The 27,677-nt window shown below is 41.4% G+C and overlaps 1 protein-coding gene across 10 annotated transcripts in view; it reads right to left on the bottom strand.

Annotated features, from left to right (window-relative positions):
• LOC143284546 (6-phosphofructo-2-kinase/fructose-2,6-bisphosphatase-like) overlaps window positions 1–27,677 on the bottom strand; it is a 98,389-nt gene that overhangs the window by 55,799 nt on the left and 14,913 nt on the right. For 7 of the 10 annotated variants that reach the window (XR_013055563.1, XR_013055561.1, XR_013055564.1 and 4 more), the window contains exons 1-8: window positions 25,343–25,937; window positions 14,487–15,062; window positions 12,062–12,187; window positions 6,825–6,921; window positions 6,350–6,413; window positions 4,178–4,312; window positions 1,006–1,189; window positions 337–410 (exon numbers count right to left, since the gene is read on the bottom strand). Coding sequence is in view for 6 of the 10 variants with exons in the window: in XM_076591307.1 (XP_076447422.1) it covers window positions 337–410; window positions 1,006–1,189; window positions 4,178–4,312; window positions 6,350–6,413; window positions 6,825–6,921; window positions 12,062–12,187; window positions 14,487–14,541 (735 nt within the window). In the remaining 4 variants the exon portion in view is untranslated. Of the gene's footprint in view, window positions 1–336; window positions 411–1,005; window positions 1,190–4,177; window positions 4,313–6,349; window positions 6,414–6,824; window positions 6,922–12,061; window positions 12,188–14,486; window positions 15,063–25,342; window positions 25,938–27,677 lie in introns of those variants that run through there. The other 3 variants (XM_076591311.1, XM_076591310.1, XM_076591308.1) reach the window with 2 other exon arrangements.

Here is a 27,677-nt window from a genome sequence, read left to right as displayed (position 1 = left end):
TTAACTTAAGGTCTTTGTTGAATGATACAGGTAAGCTCTTTGTTGAATGAGAGTGGTCAAGGGTTTTGTCAAAACTCAAAGACGTTTCCAGATGCCAAAGGGCAAAACATTTTTTAAAGACTTTTCCAACATTGCAAATGGTTCTCTCCTTTTTCTGAGACTTCCAGACTTAAACGAGGGGGGGGGGGGGGTTAACAGTGGCAGCAGAGGAATGTGCATGAAGGAATTTGTGATGGGGAAATGGTGATGGGAATGAAAAAGCTGAATGAAGCTAGTGGGTTAAACCTGCATCATTTTAAATACACTGGAAACTATGTTCACAAAAACTGTACTTACCCGTGTCAAATAGATAGTCCTGGGTAGCACATGAATATTCATCAGGTAGTACACCACACGACTTTGTAAATGACCTGTGACACAATTTTCATTGTCACTTTCTCCCCCAAAGAGATGCAAACTCAATACTGACAACTTCTTGTATACTGTCTGAAATACATCAAGAGAATTAATCTTCATCTCTTATCTTATTCATGCCCTATCATCAAGACTGGTATCAAATGAAACATTTCCACAATAATTTACATGAATCATTAATGAAGACAGTTGATAATGCTTTAGAAAATGAAAAACACTTAACTGTGTTCCCAGCTTAAACCAAATTGTCATGTCTAAATTCTATCAACAAAAAATTAAATTAAATAAGTCTTCCATACACATTCATATGGAGAAGAAAATCCATTGGGATTTTGGTTTCAATCTGAAATTAAGTTTTCTGGTGCACACAGGTTCTAGTCATAGACTCATACCAAAAGAAAAAAAAAAAAAACATAATAAAAGTGAGTTACACTACAGTTGATATTTCTCACCATATTTTCTTCTGTTTCTGTTTTCAAAATTGGAAATTATACATTGCTTCTCTGCTATGATAAACCAGTTCTCTACTAACTTTCTCATAACTGCATACACCCCACGCTAAAAATTTTTTTTTAAACTAAAAAAACCCACCAGCCAGTTTGTTGACAATGAACCTCTCGCCCTGGTTGAAAATCTGGATGTAGGACAAATCCCTCTCCGTCTTGGAGTCCATGGTCTCATAGGTCTGTCGGTAGTGTTCGATTCTCTGCAGGAAGTCGGTCACCGCCTCGTTCTTGTCTTGCCCCACGTAGTCTGGGCTGCACACCTTCACCTCCTGGTGACAAAATGTTGAGCAACAATGACATACTTTCAGCTCATGCTTTCAGCTACCAGTTGTTGTGTCTGGGCTACATTATGAAAGTTGGAAACTTTCTGGTTTAGTTTGGCATCAAAAAAGAAAAAAGAAAAAGAAGAAGGAATCCTAACGTAAAAATCTAATCAACAACCACGCTGTTTTTTTTCTTCCTCTGACATCTTTTTCTTTTTTTTTTTTTTTTTTGCTGTATTTCTTTTTTAAATAAGACCTACTGAAGCAGACTCCTTTCCGTTAACCCTACATAGGAAATACACACCCACGCTACTTTCACGTCCTTGTCTCTATCTCTTCCTATGCATACACAGACATACAAACACACACATGTGTACACACACACACACACACACACACACACACACACACAGCACACGCACACACACACACACAACCTGTTTGCCAAAATTTTCCCAAGAAAAACTATCTGTCCCCCTGTCATTCAAAAAGCATAAACAAGTAACTATCAACCTTAACAACTACCAACCCCTTTCTTTTTTCTTATTTTTTTAATTACCCTTAATGGCCAGTTTTCTCCCACCCCCCAACAAAAAGCACAGAAAAAGGAATGAGAACAAATCGCACAAAATACAAAAGACCAAGTCAGAAAAAGAAACTTTCTGAAAGAATTACCATCAAGGTGTTTTAGTACATGTTTAAAAAAAAATACACTGATCATCTTAGCTCAAAATTAAACTGTACCAGGAGAGGAAAAACCATCTTAACTTCACATTAAGTTTTATCGTACACCAACATACACTGTGTCCTTGGCAATACAACTCACTAAATAAAACTAGATTTCCATGCGCACATCTATTTCCCTCCTTGAAAATGAAATCCAGAAAGTCAGCAGGTAGTCAATATCTCAATGAAAAAGTTGATGAGGTCATGGCACTCATCTGACACGTCTAAGCTAGAGAAGCTATAAAAATATAAAAAAAATTATAATAAAAAGTCGGCACAGCTGGAAAGAAACTAAAAGTTTTCATGTCAGTCTTGCAGTATGAATCATAAACATTCACCCTCACTGAATATCATGCACTCCTATGCTGTCCTATTTCCTGACCCACTTGATGACATGCAAGATACCACACACACACACACCTCCCCCACCACCACCACTCCCTTCAACCCCTCTCTCTCTCTCTTGCCTATTATGTCGAGTCAGTGTATGAATCTCCATGCCTGTCAAGTCAGTGTCTGGAATCTCCTGGTCTATCAAACATTCATCATCAGTAATGCTGTACTCTTTATCTTCATCCACCTCTTTCCAGTGTTAGAACCTTCTGTGTTTAACATTCCTACGACTTCAGCAGTGGTAAACACACTGCTGTCACTGTCTATGTTGTCAGCAAGTGATGCACTCGCTTGAGATGCCACAGTTGCAGACAAGTGTGAAGCAAAGCCAGTCATGGGACCAATCAGTTATTCATCATCACACTGCACAGGGTATCATCTGGCCATTGTTTTCCATCCACTACAGAAAGGCTGACAGTACTGTATTCAACTCAGTGCCGAGTGGTCACACTGGCAGATCTTTACACATTTTCAACACCTAAGACTGCAAGAGCAGTTGTTCATCTGTAAGTGAGACTAACTGGCAGAATGCTAGTGCAGTTTTCTTCACCAAACATGACTATTACATAAATAGGGAAGCAAATATATTCCATCCATCCAAAGACCTGCTGAATCAGTGTGAAGCTGTGACTGTCGTATTGAAGGTGAAATGAAAATATATGTGGTGCTGTGTGAACTACCATGAACAACACATGTCCTCTCCCCACCACTACTGAAAGCACCACTAATAAACCCATAAAGTGCATTACCAAAAAAAACGTACAACAAAATGAATACTGATCTAACATTTCCACACATATTCCAACAGATGTGGACATATGAAGGTATGGGAGGGAAAAAAACTCAATAAAACTGGAATACACAACCTTATAAACACAAATGTACTCATTAACCATTTGACTGCTGCAGACTAGTATCCTCATCATGAAGGGCTGACAACTCACTATGACAGAGCTTACAGGTCCAGTCAACTCTCTGAATCTTGACTTCCTCCTCTTCGGACTACAAAGCATCTGTCCACTTATAAGTGTACAAAATGTAGAAAATGCAGTTCTGATTGATGCAACACTGATCTCATTTTACCCAGCTTCAGCAGTTAATGGGTTAAGTGCAGCAAACAAAAACAACTGAGACAACAACACACAAAAAAAGAAGTAATAAATAAAGAAAAAAAACACACAAAAATCCAAGCAACACAGCAAAACACACAAGCACCTTAAAAAAATATGTGTGAAACATATCAACACAGTGAACACACAAACTAAAAACACATGAACCAGACAGACACAATAATAATGATGATGATAATAATAATAATAATAATAATAATAATAATAATAATATGCAATCTCTCCATATGATGGAGATACCACACAACAGCACATGAGGACATAGAAGAGAAAAAAAATCTATAAACACCAAAACAATACTACAAATCAGATATATAAATAATCACTATAAAAAGAAAAACAAAAACAAAGGCACAAATATGCTCTACACACACACACACACACACACACACACATGCGTTCACACAGTAAACAGACATCCACAAGTACACACACTGCAATATAAATGCAAATGAATGTGCACACAAAATAAACCAACACAGTAAAATAAAAACTTTCTGTAAATACAATACATAAATTTACATCCACATAAGCAATCTAAAGAACACCCATCGAAACGAAGTACAACACAGCAACAAACAATATCCCAACCTAAACAGCAAAAATCAATATCCCAACACCCCACTTAGAAACCCAAACAGCAACAATCAATATCCCAACACACAACTTACGAACCCTAACGGCATAACCTAATGGCTATTCACACCACTCAACAAACAACTCTCATGAGTGACCGGCAACGCACCAGGATATTGGCTTCAATGATGTTGGGATCATCACATACAGACTCAACAAAGAACAGCTTGAACTGGTGCAGTTCTGTACAGTGGTGGACAAGCAGCCTCCGTCTTTCCTGGGTCGTGTTTGTGGCATCAATCACCTGAACGTACACAAATTTTTTCGCGTCAGTTATTTCTCACACTCTCTTGTATTTCTCACTCTTCCCTCTTGTCATCAAATACCTGAACACATACAAATACACCGAGAGCTGTGCCTTTCCAATTACCGGGCAGCAAACACAAGTTTGTTTATTTCAGAATCTCCCTTTCCTTGGATCAATTACTTGTAATACATTAAGAAATTCTCTCTCTCACTCTCTCTCTGGCATACATTCATCTGCATCTGTACCTCTTTTTGATGGGATCAATAACCAACACATAAAATTGTTTCAAAGGCTAAACATATCTGAATTTTCCATCAAACTGGAATATACAATTTTATTCACACATTTCACTTGTTCTCAGTCTTTCTCTGCTTTCACTGTCCTCGACCACAAAGTTTTCTCCTTTACTCCAAAAAAAACAAGACAGGCAAGGCCTTCAAGACTCACTTGTGATACACTTTTTAAAAAATCCAAGCTTTTTATGTATTGAGTATAATTTCAAAATGTAATGTTAAAGATGAGAAAGATCAGTTTAAAGCGAATTAAGTCCCCTAGCATTAATTACAGAGTAATTTCCCTTTTATACTAACTGCACCAAAACGTTTGCAAAATAAATAAAACTTCCATGCTTAGCAAAAGAAGTTCCTGTTTGAACAAAAAATGATAATAATGACTGCTCTTGTTGTTGGGTCAGAATATCAGATCAAAGTGCCAAGTTCTGAGAATACAAAAAATATAACAGTAAATGCAGTTTGCATATAATTAGGCTTCATTTTTTATTTTTTTGTGCTCATCCCAGAGGTGCAATATTGTTTTAAACAAGATGACTGGAAAGATCTGAATTTTTCCTATTTTTATGCATAATTTGGTGTCAACTGACAAAGTATTTGCAGAGAAAATGTCAATGTTAAAGTTTACCATGGACACACACACACACACAGACAACCGAACACCGGGTTAAAACATAGACTCACTTTGTTTACACAAGTGAGTCAAAAATGAGAGAGAGAGAGAGAGAGAGATATTCCACTCCTTTCTTCCTGTCTTGAGTGAACATGTGTGTGTGTGTGTGTGTGTGTGTGTGTGTGTGTATGCACATGCACATGGGTGCAAAGAGTGTGTGTGTGTGTGTGTGTGTGTGTGTGTGCAAGAATGTGTAAGGGTGTGTGTTTGTGTTTGTATGTGTGTGTGTGTGTGTGTGTGTGTGTGCCAGTGAATACAGCTGGTCCTCATGTAAGCATGCAAACATCTGTCTGTTTTCCCGTTCCCTTTAACCATTCCAGACCTGCCTCAACCCAAAACATCCCCCTGTAGCTGAACAACAATTTTCTGTAGTATAATGGAAGTTTTCAAAAGCATGAACATGGTAGCATTTCCATAAATGAACATGAGACCCTCTCTTATTTTTTTGTTTTTACTGCCACTGATGGCAAGCTTTTGATTAAGCTTTCCTTTCTGTTAACTTCTAGTTCAGAATAAGTTTTGTGCCGTTTTCTCCATGCCATTTATCTGCACAAGTGAAGATACTTTTGGTACTGGCATCAAGTGATTCCTACATGTGTTCAAGAACACCTTTGATGACAAGGCACAGCAGACAAAACTGTAGGTTTTGTGGTTGACAAGATCGTAGTAGTTGTTTGTTGTTGTTTTTTTGCTGACCTGACCCGTAATACTGTAGTCTGGGAGCTTGAATCACAGGAACCTCTAAGGAACTGTAGTACTAGGCATGTCTGTAATTTTTTTTTTGCACAGTTCAATGTGGTAAGATGTGATGTGGCATAGTACAGTTTGGCCTTTTTTTTCTATATCTTGCCTATGCAAACACTTGAGCATTAAAATCATCTGACGAAGACAAGAAGAAGAAAAAGAAGAAATCATTCAAAGACAAAAATAACATTCTGAATCTCAGTTTTTTTCTCTCACACCTATCTGATGTCACTTCTTTTGGGGGATTTAGAAAAAGTGCTAGAACAATGGTGTGATCATAATAATAACGGAAATGGTGGTGATGATGGTAAGGATGTAGGTACTTACAGCCACTTCTCCTCCATTCTCTAGGAACTTGCAGGCATCATTTACAGCCATCAAGGCACATTTCCTGCAAAACAACAATCAGGTTAAGTTTATACTATGAACACACATAGGCACGCATATAATCACATACATCTACAATGCTTGCACAGACACACACAGAGACACACTAACACACACACACACACATACATACACAAACACACATTCTTGCAAATTGTCCCTTTATATGCCATAATTATCTTTAAAGGTTGATTCTTTTTTTTTAAATCTAACACAATCTGATTTGTAATCAGTCTGGCTCGTCGTGACAGTATGACATGGTTCGGCATTTTCTTGCTTGTGCAAATATTTGAGCATTAGAAATAATACATCTCCAAAAACAAAATAATAATAATAATAGGTACTGTCTATAAATTCTGCAGCAAACTGAATGATAAAAACCAACAATAAAAAAAAAAATTAAAAAAAAGCTTACGTTCTGAGTTCTTGAGCTTCTTTGTTGTCTGCCCGGAAGAAGTTGTGGTCCCTGTAAGAGTTTGTGGCTGCGCGCCTGTATTCTCCCACATTGAATGCTGCACACCCACACCCATCATTAATTATCAAATTTCAATATAACATCATGCACGCACACACGCATGCACATACACACACACACACACACACACACACAGCACACACACACACACACACACACACACACACACACACACACACACAACCAATACAGTATGATCTGAGACTCACAAGACAACAGTTTTGTTCCCTCACTATGTCACCTGTCTCTCCGACTTCAACCATCACCCTTTTCTTTTCTTTTTCTTTTTTTAACTCTTTACTGTGTTTACACTTATTCACACAAAATATCCATAAATGGCAACTGCGCATCATAAAATGTCAGGGACAAACATTGATACTGTTCCTCAAGGTTGTCTGTGTCTGGTATGAAAATGGTTGTTTATGTAAGGACAGTCACTACTAGCTGCCATGACATGTTATGACTGTGTGCATATGTGTGTGTGTGTGTGTGTGTGTGTGTGTGTGTGTGTTGTTGTGTGTTGTTTTTGTTGTTGTTGTGTGTGTGTGAGAGAGTGTGTGTGTATGTGTGTGTGTGTGTGTGTGTGTGTGTGACAGAGAGTGAGTGTGTGTGTGTGTATATATATAATTACATATGTGTGTGTGTGTGTGTGTGTGTGTGTGTGCATGCGCGTGTTTTATTTTGGGGTTTCGTTGTTGCTGTGTTTGTTGTTTTGTTTTTGTTGCTGTGTGTGCACAAGAGAGAGAGAGAGAGGGGGTGTTAGTGAGTGAGTGAGTGTGTGCATGTGTGCGTGCGTGCGTGCGTGCGTGCGTGTGTGTGCGTGCATCACATCCCCTTTGAGCGGGTAAAAAGGAAGAGGGTGGGGGTACTGGTGAAAAATATTTATTTTGACTATTTGTCAGTGGCTACACAAAAGTTAATGATTTTACATAAAAGTTCAATGAATAAGCCAGGTGATGAGATATTCAACACTACGTTTAAATCATCAGGAAGAGATTTGCAGCAGACATGTATCTTGTCTTTGATGTTTCACTATGTTTTATCCAAGAAGAATTTCACGGCTAAGGTCTGTCCCCTCTGATGATTTACTGCATTATTTTTTCACCAATCTGACTCTGACTACAATGCATAAACATACGATACGGGGAGCCCTTAACACAGAAAATAGTGTCTTACATCTCACCACACACCATACACATGAAGAGGGGTCAACCTCAACACTGGCAACAACAACAAAATAAATAAAATAAAATAAAAAATAAAATAAAATATCATTACTGGCGTGTAGATAAAATTATGTAAGACAGCAGACAATTCTGTATGGATACAATAAGAATTAATTAAAAAAAAGGAGCAGTTCTGTATGCACACATGGGCTGCAGTTGTCCTCACAATGACACATATGTGTGAATGTAGTACATTCACTGATTCAGTTAGAAGAAAGAGCAGGGAAGGCGAAGAGGGTCATAAGAGAAAAAAAATTATAAGAGGGAGGGAGGGAGGGGGGGAGAGAGAGAGAGAGAGGAGGGAGGGAGGGAGGGGGGAGGGAGGGAAGGAGGGGGAGAGAGAGAGAGAGACACACACACACACACACACACACACACACACACACACACACACACACACACACAGATTGATAAGCCCATGAATAAAGTATCCCAATGACAATGGGGAAAAAATGTATGTCAGACAAGATTTACACATCATTAAGTGAGGAGATGGGGGGAGGGAAAAGGTTGTCAGACAACAGCTTATAGATATTGCTTCACTATCCATATGCATGAAGAAGGTATTTTCCAAACATAGGAGCCTACAGCGTATGATTTCAGAGGCGATCTTCGTCTCTTGATCAGTTTTTTCCTTGTTGCTTACAAAAAGCACTCCCACACCAGTGAGAAAGAAAATAAACTGATACACTTTCTATGGTGGACCAACAAACTTGGATCATGACTGCTGTTCTGATTCAAAACTTCTTCAGCTGACACACAAAAATATACTGTATATTTTCTGCTGTGCTTTCTCAACATCAATGCTGTAGTTTTTTTTTTTTTCTTGAAAGTTCTGAGCATGAATGTCAGATATATGCAGAACATCAATGATTTAACCCCTGACCTTAGACAAACAATACAAAGTGTGGTGGTGGTGGTGTGTGTTTGTTTTTTAACTAAAATCAGTTACAACTTTTAAGCCTTTTGATATGAAATTCTCCCAATACCATATGCAATTAAATATCTCATTGTAGACTCCTGAACTCCTTTTTTCCCCACTCATCTCCTTCATTCCTGCTGTATTTGTTAAGCCGACCAGTGTGTTTGGTCCAAGCACTGGTCAGGCATCTGCACCCTCTCCTAGAAATGAAAAAAAAAGGGGGAGTTGGGGGGCCGGGGGGGGGAGCGCTAAGTCCATATGCTTAAATGCCTTCTTGACATCTGATTTCTGACACATATAGTGCCAGACTGCTTACAACACACCAGTCAAAGCTACCAGCTAACATCTGTATGCTTTTGTCTGGTTCTGCCTCCTAACTTGTGTACAAACCCAGGCAATGCATGCACTTGTAATGAAATCAGAGACCACAGGCTCAACAAAAACCAAAAACTTCCATGTATGACGGTGCTGATTTCATCAGTTCAGTTCAGTTGCTCAAGGAGGCATCACTGCATTCGGACAAATACATATCTGTTCAACAGTTGCCTGACCAACAGCATAAATCAACATGCTTAGACCTTGAGGAAAAATAAAATCAAATAAAAATAAACAAATAAGTAAATGAATGATTAGACAAACAGATAAATAAATGAATAAATAAATAAATCATCAGTACCCTTGAAAAGCACACACACACACACACACACACACACACACACACACACACCTGCTTGTTATTTGCTGGTTACCACAGAAGCTTTAAATAAAAAGCGGTGTGCATTTGTGTGGAATGTGATGATGTAGTGTGCCAATACACTTGCCTCACCACTTTTTTTTTTACCCTGAAAGCACTGAACAAAGCTAATAATTTGCATAGGTGAAGATGAAAGATCAGTGATGAGAAAGAGTGAATGTCAATGTGTGTCTGGTGTACAAAAATGTGTGAGGTGCACAATGCAAAAATGCTGAGCAAGAATGCTAATAGTTTACAGCAAGCCTTTCTTTGTGTGACAGTATGAGAACATTCCATCTGGTGTTGCTGATTTTGGATGCCAAAACATGAACTCCCAATAAACCAACCGAGTCTGCTAACGGAGTCTGTGCCAGGATAAGTGAGCTTCCAAGTACTTAAGCCAGGCAAACAGTGCTGTTTGAGATAATGAACTGTTCTTCTCCTTGTGGGTGTGCACGTGCATGTGTTTGTGTGTGCAAGTGCGTGTCTGTGTCTGTGTGCATGTGAGTATGTGCTTAGGTGTCTCGAGTGTGCATGTCTGTAAGCGCATGTGTGTGTGTGTGTGTGTGTGTGTGCGGCTGTGTGTGTGTGTGTGTGTGGCTGTGCATATGTGTAGGAGAGGGGGGTCTTGTGCATGTGGGTGTACGAAAATGTGTATGGGTGCCTGTGTTTGTGCATGTGGGGAGGGGGGGAGAAACGGTTCATGAGTATGCGCCTAAACACAAGTCTTTCCTTTACAATCAAACCTCACCCAACCCCCACCACACACACACACACACACACACACACACACATGCACATGCAAACAACAGATGGAAAGACAGACAAGTAGGTGGACAGACAGACAGAGAAAAAGAGGGAGAGGAACCTACAAATCATCTAAAACCTAGACTGGATTTTTGGCGTCTTCCAGGTTTTCCAATTGGTACCTTCTTAGACTCTGTTTACAGTTGATGTGGTTAAGTATGCTATTTAAATATCATGGTAAATTATTCCAGTAAGTACCCCCCCCCCCTCGCCCCCACCCCCCTCCCCCACACACACACACTGTATATGAGACTTAAAAAGTTAAAGCTTGGGAAGAGACATTATTAGCTTATGCAAATGTCTTTTCTCATTGACTGGAGAATTGTTAACAACTGAAGGAAATGCACTGCCATTTACAATTCCGTGCATAAAAACAGCTTTAATCAAGCTGTGTATTCAAGTTTTAGAGGAGAAGAGGAAACAGATGTCTGGAGGTGAAAAGGACAAGGGTATGTCAGAAAAGACAGATGTGAATGAGTGAGTGAGTGCGTGAGTGAGAGAGAGGGAGAGAGAGAGTGTGTGTGTGTGTGTGTGTGTGTGTGTGTGTGTGTGTGTGTGTGTGTACAAATGTGTGTGTTTGCATGTGTGTGTGTACATGTGTGTGCATCTATATGTGCATGTTTACAAGTACACATACACATGCAAATAATCATAAACATACTCATACCTGCATGCATTAAATAAATTTTACCTTAAAGTATATCTGTCGATGCTTACAAAGTACTGCTGGTTAATATAACACTGACTTACTGGAGCTGCCATTGATAAAGGGAGACGTATGTGATTTGACATGTATACATATTCTACTGTTACTGAATGTCAAGCACAGCCACAATCACATCTCAACCATTGAAACAAGCTCTCTCTTGTCACAACGATAGCCTCAATGTGCAACAGGTTCTATGCAGATTCAGAAAGGATAGTTACTGAATTAATGAACAACAGCCAACAGCAGTTATAAACTGCTGATGTACTGAGTGGCGCTCTCCAGAACTCTCTAGACTTACTCTGTACATGTAATCAATACACAAATCAAATATAAATGTTGCTGTTTTCTTTCATGGACAAGAAGTGCTCAAGGGCTTTGGTGTGAAACTTTTGATATTTGTGACTCTTGACTGGAGGCTTAGATCACACAAGCATGACATATTTTGACTAACAGTGCTGACAGCCACTTTTTTTTTTTCTTTTTTTTCACCTACTTTGAACTTTGAACTCTGACCTCACCTACTCCAGTTGCCCCATCTGAAATGTAAGCATCCAACATGCACTCTGAATCCATTCTACTTTGAACTGGTCTGCACCAACACTACCAGGTCTGAAGAGAGACGGATTAGAAAGACAGGGAGACAGAGAGAGAGAGATGGAGACAGAGAGAAACAGACAGACACAGACAAACAGAGAGAAAAAGAGTAATCAACATACACAGTGATGCACACAAAAAAGAAAATTAACAAAACTTCAGTATCAGCAAACTACACGGCCATACCTCTTGTGCTGATGCCAATCCAGTTGAGATAGCGAGTTAATTTCTTGGAGATGTAGGTCTTGCCCCGCGCCGGCAAACCAACCATGGCAATGACAGTAGGGGCCCGCACCACGTGGGGACATGATGCTGAAACACAGGCACAGTGACAGCTGACATATTGCTGACTTACTGCTGAAACACAGGCACAGTGACAGCTGACATGATGCTGAAACACAGGCACAGTGACAGCTGACATATTGCTGACTTACTGCTGAAACACAGGCACAGTGACAGCTGACATGATGCTGAAACACAGGCATAGTGACAGCTGACATGCTGCTGAAACACAGGCATAGTGACAACTGACATGATGCTGAAATATGGGTTCAGTGACAGCACTGAAACAGGCACAGTAACAGCTGACATGATGCTGAAACACAGGTACAGCGACAGCTGACATGATGCTGAAACACAGGCACATTGACAGCTGACATGATGCTGAAACACAGGCACAGTGACAGCTGACATGATGCTGAAACACAGGCACAGTGACAGCTGACATGATATTGAAACGCAGGCACAGTAACAGCTGACATGATGCTGAAACACAGGCACAGTGACATGATACTGAAACAAGGCACAGTGACAGCTGACACTGCTAGGTTGATTCACTGGCATGATAAAATGCGGTGAGGATACGAGTGTGCTTCATACAGGCAAATCATTAAACAGATTTTTTTGGTAACATCAACCACCTGACTGCTGCGAAAATGTGTGCTCAAAAGTGATGAGCTGTCACCTCACTGAGATAAGACAGAGCCTACAGGACAGGATGTCAGTCATGGGCCACCTCAATGAGATAAGACAGGGCCTACAGGTCAGGGTGTCAGTGAAGGACTGTCACCTCACTGAGATAAGACAGAGCCTACAGGATAGGATGTCAATCATGGGCTGTCACCTCACTGAGATAAGACAGGGCCTACAGGTCAGGGCATCAGTGAAGGACTGTCACCTCACTGAGATATGACAGAGCCTACAGGTCAGGATGTCAGTGAAGGACTGTCACCTCACTGAGATAAGACAGAGCCTACAGGTCAGGGCGTCAGTGAAGGACTGTAACCTCACTGAGATAAGACAGAGCCTACAGGTCAGGATGTCAGTGAAGGACTGTCACCTCACTAAGATAAGACATAGCCTACAGGTCAGGACGTCAGTCACCATTCTTTCTTTGGATTTCTTTCTAATGGGATTGCATTACTTCAGCTCAGCAAAATCAAATACACAACTTTAAAAAATGGGTGTTAATAATAAGAACCTCCAGGTTCAGCAGATGAGGGGTTAATCAAAGTATGTTAATCATTATACATCAACTCACACACATATATCTGCATGTGCACACACATATATTGTGGGTCAGTGTGTGTGCAGTTAAAACACTGTGTGTGTGTGTGTTCGCGCGCGCATGTGTGAGCATGCACGTGTTCATGTTTGTATTCATTACAGGAAAGGAAAAGGTGTACTCCTTTCATCACTCAAGTAACAGTTGTGTTTTATTCATCAACATAACCGTCTTTTTTGGAATCAAGCAAAATATTTAAAGCTTTTTTTGTGTGTTTTTCGTATGTCTTTTTGTTTGTTGTTTTTTTTGGGGGTGTGGGTGTGAGAGAGAGAGAAAGAGAGAGAGTGTGTTCACTGTTTTTGCTGGTTTTTGTTGTGGTGGTGGTGGTGGTGGCTTTTGTTGTTTTTTTGTAATGTTTTTTTTTTGGAGGGTCGAGGGGGCAATGCATAGAAAAACTACTGGTACTTAAAAATTCTCTTGATGAGTGTGTGTGTGTGTGTGTGTGTGTGTGTGTGTGTGCCTGTCTGTGTTGTGCATGTGCACGCACATGCAACTGCTGGTGTTCACCCATTCGTGTCTGAGCAGAAATAAACAAGTGAGATCATTTCTAAGAAATAATTTCTTTGAAGAAAAAAATGAAAAAAAAAAAATACAGACAAAAATCAAGACAAACTAAAGATTTTGTTGCAACAATTTTCTCCACCAGCTATCACCTTTATCTGGGAATCTTTCAGCCACTTGAGAAAGAGGAGTGAACATGAAAAGGTAAAGGTCAATGGCGGAATTTAATTTGGCACAAGACAAGAGCAGCAGTAGTGGCAAGGAGGAAAAAACATTCAAGCAATTCCTTTTCACTGTTCTTTTTTGTCTCTCTGCTAACATTTCTCTTGGGGTTTTAAGGGGGCGGGGGGGGGGGGGTTGTTTGTTTGTTTGTTGTTGTTGTTGTTTTTGTTTGGTTTTGTTTTTGTTTTGTTTTTTTCCACTGAAAAATGAAGATACTGGCACAATCTCGCCAAATACGAAGTTGTTCTAGGAAACAAACAACATCAACACTACCCATCCTTTTGCTCTTTTCTTTTTCTTCTTTCTTTTCACCTTAAAACGCACCTGTACCCCAGCGACAAGTGTCTGAGCTGACGCTGTACGTGACGTCATTCATCATGCGCGCGCAAACGCACGTCCTCTTTGGACGCCTCACTGCAGACGACAAGAGTTTTGTAAAAACCAGCAGCAGTACGGGGAGATAGCTGGTTTTTAGCTGACAGCTGAAAAAGTCGCCGGCCCACCACCACCACCACCACGTCGATAAAAACAACAACAAAAAAGAAAAAAAAAGTTCGACACCGATCACAGTGTCTGCTCCGACACACGTCGTCGTGGCCTGTCAAAGGCTAATGCGCAATAACCACTTTCCATTCCAGCAACCCCTCGCCGATCTATTCCGAAACTGGCACCCGGCGGCGTATTTTGGGTCGTGTCCCAGAGAACTGACAAGGAAGCGAGCTCCTCGGGTTAGGTAGGTAGACTGGGGGTTCTTTTTTTTTTCGGTCTTGTTTTTTTTATGGATCGCCGACGTTTCAATGGATAGATCTCCGTGGAAACCGTCACGCGCCGTTTGCTCTCTTCTGCTTGAATTCGTTCAGAGACAGTCCTGTACTCTTTCCAACCCTACATATCTCACTGCTGAAGGTAGCATGCAAACACACACACACACACACACACACACACACACACACATATGTGTGTGTGTGTGTTGTGTGCAAAGTTCGAAAGATAGAAACCAATTCGGGTCTAACTGACAGCTTAAGTCCAATCGTGCCTGCAGACCGCATATAATCAAAGCATTGTCAAATAGCAGCTCTGGCGCACGTTCAGCTTTTTCTAAACTGTTCAAATAGTCATAAATATTCAAAGATAAAATAGGAGGCGGTAGAGAATTATGAAGCGGGAGGAAAAAGGACGCGGGTTTTTGATGGTGACGGGTGATTGGACAGGGAGATTGTATGGCACAGCTGTCCCCAAACTCCCAACCCTTCCACCGCCCTCCCACACTGTATGAAGTGCAGCCAAACGTTATCGCATCCTTGATGACCGACTGACTTCCTTGAAAGAATCTACATAGGAACGGCCAGAGCCAACTCATCAGTACAAAACCACTAACACATGAACACAGAAAAACGATTCCGGATTCGCATACACAGGTCTTTAATTGTACTTTCTCCAACCACTCTCCACAGTTCCGGGTTCACATTCATAACCACCCCTGCGCCCCCTCCAGCCACTCTCCACTATCCCCTTCCTCTCCCATCCCATCGCCACAGATGGAAATTCGATGCTATAATAAGAGGGCAATCCGAAACAGTATCTAACAAAAGACCACATACACTTTCAGACTCGCAATATCCCCAAACACCAAAGGACAAAAAATGTTTTTTTAATGAATAAAAACTATCACAAACTATCACTTCACTGACCCAGGTCAAAATATATTAGGAAAACATGTGTGATGCTCTCCACGTTCGGATTTTCGTTGCTCACTCTGACAATGCGTTAGTTATTTTGAGAACCCTCCATTCATCAAAATGAATAACAGATCACATCAGCCATACAATCAAAAACTTAAGATCAAGCAGGAGCTACTTTTATGTATTTACTGATCGATCAATTGGTCAAATAACAAAAACTGCTTACCTCTTTAAACACACACACAAACACACACGCGCGCGCGAAAAATAGACAACACAAAAGTTTAACAAAATCAGATTGCAGCTGCGTTTCAACATTTCTAGAGTTTAAAAGTCAACAGCCTTTGCGATTTCTTTCTTCTTCTTCCTACCCCTTTTCAATGTGTTTATAAACCCTTCTTGCCATTTTGCCTTCCATAACACCCAACACGACCTCGGACTCAACACAAACACCTTGGGCTACAGTCTGAGAGACCGTGCTTTATCAGCTTGGACGAAGATATCCGCCACGGATTACAAGTCAACAATTTACAGCACGTAACAATCGAGTTTCGTGTGCACGGCATACGTGTGCACGGCGTTTATTCACCTAAAACACAAGGGGTTATTAACGGTCTAAATTCTTTCACGCATTAAGCTAGCTCCACCTGAGCTGACGGTAAACACATTAATCCATACATGCACTGCCGGCCACCTTAATTTCAACAAACACCTGGTTATGAACGGTGCCCATCTGAACAAATACTGATGTTGGACAGGATCAGCTGAATCACACACATACTCCACTGTGGAGGAGCATGCGCATTACGCATTCACCGACGGCATGTGCTTGCGCGCGCGTGCCTGCCTCTGTGTGTGTGTGTGTGTGTGTGTGTGTGTGTGTGTGTGAGCGTACGGAACACGTCGAATGGGTACTTTTTCAATAACAGTCAAACCCCAAACGCTTGGTAGTTCGATGCGGCCAAACCGGTTCAGTGAAAACAGGAGACACGGCGTTTTAAACAATAGTAAAACAGTATTACATCCATCTTCCCTGATGTTCACTGGTCCGTAACGTACACTGCAGACAAGCAGGACCAACCAACCAGAGAACTTAGACCACCTACTGTTGTTCCAAAAGCGAAGCACTTCGTGCACAAAGCACGGCACAACAACATAAGAACAGCAAGTAAACTACCAACAGAAAACTAGTCCCTTGTTCCCTTCTAACCAGCCAATCAGATGACAGTCCGTTTGATGATGACATTTCCATATGTCACACACAGTCATTGACTTCTCGACAGGCCTCACCACACCTCAGAGATGAAACGCATGCGCGTCTCTATTACTATGCATGAGCCACAGCTGTTCAGGTTGCTGAAGTCTCTTGCAGCGACATAGCATACAAATGACTGTTTTCTAACCCAAATGCAGCTGGCCTTCAATAAACGGTTCTCATACGGAGCTGTATCTTCCCTATACTCTGCCATCGTTTCAAAATCATCTGCGGTACTGTACAGATGAAGTATTCACAACGCAGCCACTTATACACGGGCAACTACAAAAGACAGTTGTTCTTGTCCTAAGTAGCAGGGAAAAAAGTGTGTGTGTATGTGTGTGTGTGTGTGTGTGTTTATGTTGTTGTTAGTGGCGTTTTTTGTGTGTGTTTTAGGGTGTGGAGGTAGTAGTATCCAGTTACACGTTGTTTTATAATGACATGTGCTCTCCCACCCAGCCCTCCTTCGGGAAGAGCAGCTTTCATTTTCACACTTTCTTTCTTTATGCATCAACGTATACGGTTTGTTTCAAACGATTTCTGTATTTATGGAGCTGGTTTGAACCATCACACGTATCTAACAACTCTAAGTGTCATTCATTCAGTTTCCTTCTTGACGTCACCAGCAACCAAAACATTACCAATGATAAAGGATTAGGAATTAACACCAAAACTACCGTTTTCGTTTCTGTCTAAAGGGTTGGCCAAACTTCTGAGAAATAAGTTAACATTATTTGAAATATCGTTACTTCTGTCTTTGCGTTACTTCTTACAATACTTTTTCAGTACATTTTCTTGCTGTCTTTGCTTCACTTCTTACAATGATGTTCTTTCTGTTCCAAGCATCATTATCATCATGCATAGCTTCTCCATGCCTTTTGCCAAGGGCATGAGCAGAGGATCGAACTTTGACCAGAGCAAGCTAGATCGGAAATGAGCAGAAGGCATCACGAACAAGTGCAAATTACCTGTCCTTCTGTAACGCCGGACATATTAATATCCCCAAGCACCGCGCACAGACCGCGATAATCAATACTTGCTGTCCCCCATAAGTCTTTTATCACACTGCCCACATTACTCTCCTCCTGCGTTCTTGCCGCTGTATCATCATACAACATGGCTGCGACTGCTGCACTGTGTGTAAGTAATTTCCTGACATAGGTTTTATTCCAGTCTGCAGTCAAAGAAACACATCGTTATCCTTGCAGACGAAACGTATTTTTGATGCAAAATCATGTACCCTGAACCATCCGTAACAACAATGAATAAACGGGGTAAATGAAACGCATTATTTCCGAACTTGCAGTTTGTGAGTATGTACATATATTTTTTTCTGCGTCTTCCTGAATGGTTTGAAAATGGAGGGCCTCAAAGTCAAAGGAGCATGTAAAGGAGTCGGGGTCTGCAATAGAGTGGGTGTGTTATGATGGGGTGGGAGAAGGGAGAGCAGCGGTGGGCCGGAAGAGGGGCTGCCGCTCCAGGACTGAAATGTTTAGCCATCGCAGACAACGTTCAAACTCCACGTAAGCGAAATTCATTCATTGTTTAGCGAGACAGCTGCTGTAGGGGCACTGCTACCACCACTGTTACTGCCACAAATACCAGTCACATGTCAACAGTGGGAGATGGGACAGAAGCTAACGGGTCAACACGCGAAAAGCAAATCCGCCAACATCCACCCGCCCCAGCCCCACACGCTTCCTCCTTCTCTCAACCCCCAGCAGATAATGCATCCACGCAAAACATTTCGAACCGCAAAACGTGTTTGCCACGCTGTTTGCAGAAATTAATGCTGCAAATATGACGTTTTACTGATAACGCTTGTTCATTATCATAGTGTGTGTGTGTGTGTGCGTGCGTGCGTGTGTGTGTGTGTTGTTTGTCTGTCCGTCCGTCCGTCTGTGCTATTTTGTCAAGCTAAGATACAGCTTGAAGTTAAAATTACAGTTATCAGTTTAACTTATTCAGAGAAAAATCGCGCTCTTGCGCGACCGTGGGTGCGCACGCCCGTGTGTGTGTGTGTGTGTGTGTGTGTTCCATATGTAACATACGTTCGTACTGATGCGTGACGATGTCTGAAACCTTTCAGTACCAATGTGGAAAGAGGGAAGTCCTTTGAGGCTTGGATCTACGGGACCGGAAGGGAAGTGAGAGAAAGAGAGAGGGGTGATGGAGGAATGAGGGGGGTGAGGATGGGGAAGGTCCGAGAGAGGAGTGGAAGGGGTGGGACGGGGGAGGGGGAGGGGGGGGGAGAGAGTGTCTAAATCTACAGGGTTTAGAGTAGTCGAGCCCTGCTGTCTCTATCGATCTACGACGCCCACTCACACCGCTGCCTCATTCGTTCCGCATCACTCAACTGCCTGGATCGTCGTAATTTCTCTCTTCTCTGGACGCGCGTGCGCGTGCGCACACACACACAACCACACACACACTCACACACACACACACAGTGGCAGACACACAAGCAACAGGCAGGATGACAAACTGACTCCCTCCCCCGTCCTCACACACACACACAATAATCAAGAATCAACAATATTAATTTTAATCCTTTGACCCCTTCTGGGGCATGGAGGATATTATATAACGGCAATAGTATTTTACACCAAAATGAAACATAAACAATTGAAATAACATAACTATCACACACACACACACACACACACACACACACACACACACACCTCTTTCCCTTGACGTCCCGCTTCCAACCTCTCCCTCCCATCCTTGGACCTCCTCCGCAACCCCTCCCTCCCAGAGACCCCCCACCCCCCACCCAAACCCCCTAACGTGATGGCAATAAACAAGCAGACATCCTGCAACTAGCCTCCACAGCGGAGGTAGCCATGCAACCAACTCGTTATCTCGGCGCGAGTCAGGTGCACGAGCTTCATGTGCCGTTATCTTTAAACTGCATTAAAATTACTTCCGTTACGCCCACGTCGGCGGTTTGGCACAGCCGCACGCACCAAAACATACGCACACCCATACGCACGCAAGCACGCACACACACACACGGAATAAAGTTCCCCGTTTGTCCAATGGCTGTAAAACTGATAAATAGATAATAAGAAAAAGAGAAAACCCACCTTATTCCCTATGAGTATGTTCATGTAAGTGCGTGTAAAATCAGCAGCGCTGCAGTTTAGGTTAAATCACTCAGTACGGCCAGTCCTCTCTTCTCCTCTACACAGACCCCTCGGATGTCCAGTGGGTGTCTCAATGACCCAACCTTTAGCTTCCGTCGTCAGAATTGTGGTATTCTTTGTCAACATTCACGTCTTCAGTATAAGAGCCTTCCGCTTGCAATATTTTGATGATGGTAATTGGGGTGAAACGCTGTTAACGTCGTCTCTTTCGCCGTTCGTATGGAAAGAGTTAATCGTTACCTCGGAATATTGGCTTCAGGTCTCCTCTCAAAACAGATGAAATGAGCAAGTTGTTGAAGTTTATTTTCTGTTCTGTTGTTGTAATTGTTTGGTTTGGTTTGTTTTTGCTTTTTGTGGTTTGGTTTATGTTTTTCTGGTTTTTTGTTGGTGTTTTTTTTGTTTTTGTTTTTGTTTGGTTGGGTTTTTTTTATACCAAGAAGCAACAGCTGCTGTATGGGTGCTACTTTAAAGCAAAATTCCATATTAATTAACTTCATTAAGCCATCTGATTTGTGCTGAGATCCAAACTTGTCCAACTCAATGGCTAAACCCTGTATCCAAAATCCCTCTTCTTCCTTGCCCCCCCACCCCCCTGTCCCTCCAACCCTCTCTTCACAAAAGAGAGAGAGATCATTCATTCATACATGCCAGTATTTTAGTTATGGACAAGGCAGAAACTACATTTATTAAACTGTAATAACACAAAGCAACAGCAATTTTAGGACAAACTGCAACCCCCCCCCCCCCCTTTTTTTTTTTTTTTCTTTTTTTTTTAAAGAAACAACATTGTCCTCCATAGAAGTGGGTAGACTGAGTACATTACCTGGTTGGTCAGGGCAAAATTTGGGCAACAGATCAAAATAAAAGCTCAAAATAAAAGCACTACAATGGATGGGTAGATGAAGCATCTGTTTAGTCAAGGTAAAAGCAGGGCAACAGATGTTTAGATTGAGTACCTGGTAAGTCAAGTTAAAGGGCAAACTAAAGTGTGGATTGAGTACCTGTTTAGTCAAGGTAAAAGCAGGGCAACAGAAGTACAGATTGAGTACCTGGTTAGTCAAGGTCAAAGGGCAAACGGATGGGAGGACTGAGCACTTGGTTAGTCGAGGTAAAAGCAGAGCAACAGATGGCCCTCGGCCCTCACAGCTTCAAAGAAAAAGACAAAAGCTGTGCAAAGTAGGTTACTGGGATTATGTGCCAGGCCAGAATCTCAAGAACTCAGCACCTCTGCCAATTCCACCACCAAGGTCACCCTGATAAGATCCTGCTCACCAGGTGCAAATAGTATACCAGCCACGGTGGCTCACCACGGCTACACCCTTCCTGGATTTTTTTTTTTCTTTTTTCTAATTGAAAGCTTGTTTTTGTTTTTTTCAGGATGTTCCAGTCTGGTGTGTACAGCACAGCACCTTCCACCAGCAGCTTAGATTCCAGTGTGACAAGCTTTGGAAGACATGTTCTGTGTGCTGCTCTGTGTTCTGCATTCTTCAACACTGACAGCGCTACAGATGTCACAGCCAACTCGATTACAAATCTGACCATTTACCTTGCTGAAGGAATACTGGCTGATGGACTACTGTTGACCATTCAATCTCAACAAACCCAGCCAGGGCCCTGTTTCCTTTGTTGTCATTTGACTGGATCTTTTCAGTCCATGTCAGATCTTCCATGACCAAAACAACCAACGATAACATCCGATAGGCAGCCTTGGTGCTTTTGTCTGGCATGACCTTTAGTCAGTATCATGAATATGTACAACTGGAGCTGTGACAGCTTCCTCCTTACAAACCTGGGAACATCATGAATGATGGTCAACCAGTTTCACTTGAAATTCCATTTGCAATACTGTCACAGTCCTCCCACAGCTCCAAGGAAGAGAGGTCTTGCTGGTAATGCACCACTGTCTGTGTTATTGGGCATGCTTCTTCCACTTGAAAAAAAAAAAAGGCATGGGAACACACTCTCTTGGGGAAAACACCGTACCTCGGCCATGTAACCCAACACTTCCAGTAGATAAAATCTGGAGATTATCATTATGCAAGGTTGCCATTATTATTTCCAAACATTTAAGACACAACCTGCCAGTTATATGCAGAACAAGGAGTGACACTAGCAAGACCCAAGTCATGCTTCCACATGCGTGTCAAGAAAACCATATGGTGGCACCCAGTGAACAGCAAATGAAAGCTGGGCATTTTCCTTCATTGTTATATTTCTAACATTTATTTTCTATGACAGATTTTTCTTCTTTTTTTTTTTTTGTTTTACTTTGTGAGAAACAACACACGTGAATTACAGTGCTGCATTTTTTGTATTAAGATATGACCTAAGACACACACAATTTGCCACTTCTGTATTTGCTTCATATCTCTCTGTCTCTTTCTTTCCCTGTGTATCTCTCATTCTCTCTCCCGTTCTCCCTCTTTCTCAATGTTTAATGAATGTGTAAAATAAGGCGCGGAGTATATGAAAAGATGTGAGCGTGTCACTAACAACAAGGTTTCTGATGACTGGTCTGATCAAGAGTGTGCTCTTAGTAAAAGAAAGGTAAGGAGTCTATTATGAATCACAGTCGAAATTAGAAGTGGAAGACCGAGACATATATCTAATTGCTAGATGGGTGTATAAACATTCAAAAAAGAGAAAAAAGAAAGAATTCAATAGATCTTTAATGGATAAAGAAATCACATCCATTCATTGTCAAAAGGAATTTTGGAAAGATGCCAAGAATGTTTCGTTTAAAAGGAAATAGCCTAGACAAAACATTAATACAAACATCTGGTTTCAACACTTTCAGGTGCTGTTACATCCAAGGCCATTATTAATATGTACCTATGAGAAGTGCAGGATGTTAATGTGTATCTGTGAGAAGAGCTGGGTGCTAATGAATATCTGTGAGAAGTGCAGGCTAATGCACATCTCTCTCTCTTTCTCTCTCACTATCTCTCTCTCTCTCTCTCACACACACACACACACACACACACACACACACACACACACACACATGCATACACACATACACACACACACACATTTCAAAAGGCTACTCATTCATGTGATCGTTTTTAGAAAGACCTCTCCAAAAAACCACAAACACCGGTGAACTCACAAGAGATCCTTTTCAATAAACACCACACATGCAAACGAATACCCAAAATATGTGCCAAGTCAAACCTGCTGATGATCCAAGTCACCGCCATTACCATCGACCACAGTCCCCGCAAGCAAGCCAAAAATAAAATGGGCCACTCTGAATCAATACCTGACCCAGTACTGCCAGTCCCACAACAAAAAGTTAAATCTGAACACTCCTGACACCACACAGTAAGCCCCCACCCCACTCTCTCTCTCTCTCTCTCTCTGCAGCAGTCACCAAACTAGAAGCAAATATTAATCTCTTTTTTTTAACGATGGCACTGACATCACAACAAATCTGTCCAATGTTTGCAAACACACACACACATATATATATATATATATATATATATATATATATATATATATATATGGCAACACTCTCTCCAAGGAAAGCAGCCAAAATTTCACACAGATTACATTTTCAATGGGGACATTTGTAAGCATTATATTTAAAGTAACCAGCAGTTAAAATAACAACAACAACAGAACACAAACAAATAAAACCAAGACTAACAAATCTATCAATACATCAAAAGTTTGTCTGCTGTAAGTCTAGCAAAAATAGACAGACAGATACTGAGATATCAAAGAGTTATTGACAGACAGATTGCTTGAGCAATAACAAACCATCAAAATAGTAAAACTAAGACTTATAAATCTATCAATAAATCAAATGTTTGTCTTTTGCCCATCTACATTAGATAGATACTGAGATGGACTGATAATCAAATAGTTATTGGCAGATTGCTTCAGACAGATTGTCAGCGACAGGTAGATGGATGGATGGATCGATTGAAAGACAGATCAAAAGATATAATAGACAGAGACAGATACAGATAGATCATAGATGTTTAAGCTGCCATTTTAAACGTAAAACAAAAGATAAAGAACTTAGCTCTTCCATCATATATAAAACTCTCTTCCCTCCTTACTTGTACCTTTGGTAACACATCTGAGTTCGATATCTCTCTGTCCCTCTCTCTTACTTTTACCTTTGGTAACACATTAGTTTGATCTCTCTCTCTCTCTCTCTCTCTCTCTCTCTCTCTCTCTTATCATCATTGTAAGGATAGGCATTTGAGGATTTTTTTTTAAAATGGTGCTGGGCTCACACATGATGTATTCTTCTTCTTCCTTCAGGTGAATACTCTCTCTCTCTCTCTCTCTCTCTGCCTCTCTTTTATCATCATATTAATGATAGGCATTTAAGGATAAAGAAAATGGTACTGGGCTCACACATGATGTTTGTATTCTTCTTCTTCCTTCAGGTGAATACCTTCATCTTGTTGAAGATTACTTCACACTTAGTTTATGCTGCCTGTGCTTTCTGTTCATTTGACAAAGGGCAATATGTACAAAAACAAAACAAAAACATAAACCTGTGCTCATTTTCCGGTTGTTGTTTTTTATCACATGTCAATTATCTCTCCCCCACGCCCCCACCCCTCTCTCTCTCTCTCTCCTTTTCTTATGGGCCGGCACCATAGAGAAGTAAATCTTGCTTATGTTGCTGATCTCTCTTCTCTTACTGGGCAGCAGGATTTGGGACAACACAACAACACGGACTTACAAAAACACTGATTTAAACACCGAATCGTGCCCCGGGGTGAAAACCTTACGCAGAAGCTCTCTTTTCTGCTCTTTGACCGAATTCAGAATAAAACCGATTTACACACCAACAAGGAACAATCGCTGGCACACACACACACACACACACACAAACTGCCCCATCCACACAGCACCGGTTTCCATGAGAACACGAGCATTTCAAGGGCAACGGAAACGGTGAGGGGGTGCGCATAGCGGTGGGACTGGCGATAGGAAAGGGGAGGCGCTATATTCTGCCCCACTTCTTTTTTCGGGCGGATCGATAAAAAACAGTTTACCAACAACCCTGACACTTTTTCAGCACTAAAAAAAATAATAAAAGCGATTCCAGTACTATGAATTTCTTACACATCAAAGTCCCGGAACTTCTCCTCACACTGAGTCCGAGTCAGAGCACTTAGAGGGGCTGTAGTATATTATCAGACATACAATAATGGAACTGTCCCACGACACATTCACGAGCGTGACGACAACCGATAACGAGCTGAAACCAATCGGATCCCCTTCAACAACAACGTGAACACTAATCGCCTCACAATCATTTTCAGATACAGTTCCGGAGAAGAAGAAAAGAAAAAAAAACCAACAAACAAACAAACACAAAAATACTACTTTCTGCCAGCAAAACAAAAAAGAAATCCGGGGCTCACACAGTCCAAGAATACAACACAACTTGTTGGGCCTTTCAGCCCCGCACCACGCGCTCGATGCTCTGATTCAGAAAACCACGAACTCGCGAAGCCAGCTCTGTGCATCACTCGGTTTCGACTGGCGCTTAACTTGCTGACGTGAGCTATGTACAGCCGCTTCGAAACACTGCTACGGATGAGCAGCAGCAGCAGCAGCAGCAGCGAGATCCCAAACGCTTCTTCCCTTTGATGCTTTCACTTGCCACAGACTGGTGTCCTAAAACTTATCAGCTGCAAAGTCGATGGATGTGTTTCCCCCCTTTCAAGTTCCGCAGCCAACTCAAACAGCACCCGCGACACACGCCGCTGAACGCTAGCTGTGTCCTAAACAAAGTGGTGTAAAAAAAAAAAAAAAAAAAAAAAAAAAAAAAAAAATCTCCTACAAACAGCAGTCGGAGAATGGGGTGGAGAAAAAGAGAGAGAGGGGTGGGGAATCAGCAGCAAAACCGCATTTTGTTGTTGTTGTTGTTGTTGTTTTCCCCCTCTTTATGTCTCTGGCACTCAGTCAGCTGGTTGCGTGAGTGGGAGGGGGGAGGAGGGGAGGGGGGGGGGCGTAACCAGCACACTCCCACACAATCCACCCCCAGCCCTTCCAGATGGCCTTGCCCTTGCACAGCCTTTTCGGAACGGCTGAAGGGCCTATCAAAGTCAGCGGATTTGTATGTGTGTGTGTGTGTGTGTATGTTGTGTTGTGTTTGTGTGTGTGTGTGCATAGTAATGGCTTTCTCGAAAGAGGGGCATGGAGAGAGAGAGAAAAAGAGAGAGAAAGAGAGAGTGTGTGTCTGTCTGTGTGTGTGTGTGCGTGCGTCCGTGTGTGTGTTTTGGTTTGGGGGAGGGGGGGTTAGGGATTCGCATGTTTTCTGTGTGTGTGTGTGTGTGTGTGTGTGTGATCATCCACAGTGAATGTATCATCGTGTGTGTGTGTGTGTGTGTGTGTGTGTGTGTTCATGTGTGTTTGTGCCCATATATGCATGCTAACGTGAGTTCTCATTGCAAGTGTTCAACTGAGATGCAAACTGCCTTAAAACAGCAAAAAATGAATGAACTGATTACTTGAACGCCATTAAACTGTTTGATACAATACTTATGAATAAATATATTTAATAATAAATACTGGAAAAGGGTTTTGACATAAACTGATGAATAAAAAATAACACAGAAAAGGGACTGCAACCCTGATACCCTCACATTAACCCCCTACCCCCACCCCATCATACACGTGACTGTGCACAAAACATCTGTTTCAGTACATTTGTGGCAGTCTGTGTGCGCCAACAATCATGACAACGTTGAAGCGATATCCCAAGTTTTCATTCATCCCAATGTGTCATGAACTCTATAAAGACACAGCATTATACGTGTGTGTGTGTGTGTGTGTGTGTGTGAACATATCATAACCTGGTACAATGTGGGACAAGGAATCCGAACAAATAGCAGCAAGTGCGACAGACAAGGGACGCAACCATTACACCTGACAAAATTCTGTTCCATATGTGGTTATGCCCCGTGGCATGTTGTCCGGCGGTTCCTGAGTTTGGATTTTAGTTACACCAGCCAAAATATATAATAATAATAATAATATATACAAAAATATATGTTTAAATATTTTTTCTGAACTATTTTCATTAAAGGTCTGTAAGAATCACTCCAGCTACACTGCCATAAACATGTCCACACAACCAAAAACAGAGTGTTTACTGACAGTGACAAAACAGAAAAAAAAAGTTTGAAATAACAACATGAAAAAGGATGGGGAGGTTAGGATCAGACACTAAAAACGTGGCTCTATTTCATTCTCTTTTTTTTTCTTCTTTTTTTCTTCTTTTTTTTTGGGGGGGGGGGATTAATAAATATAAAAATTTATAAAACCATTAAAAAATATGAACAAGCTTAATCTCTCTTTAAAACTGCAGCTATGCATTAGTATGTATTCACCAATTGCACGAGAACTCATCTTGTGAAGGGGTTAGCCTTGTGGAGCATCCAATTCTGTT

The sequence above is a fragment of the Babylonia areolata genome, chromosome 8 (genome assembly GCF_041734735.1).
Source record: "Babylonia areolata isolate BAREFJ2019XMU chromosome 8, ASM4173473v1, whole genome shotgun sequence".
Lineage (NCBI taxonomy): Eukaryota > Metazoa > Mollusca > Gastropoda > Neogastropoda > Buccinidae > Babylonia > Babylonia areolata.
This window is presented reverse-complemented; position numbering and strand designations above follow the sequence as displayed.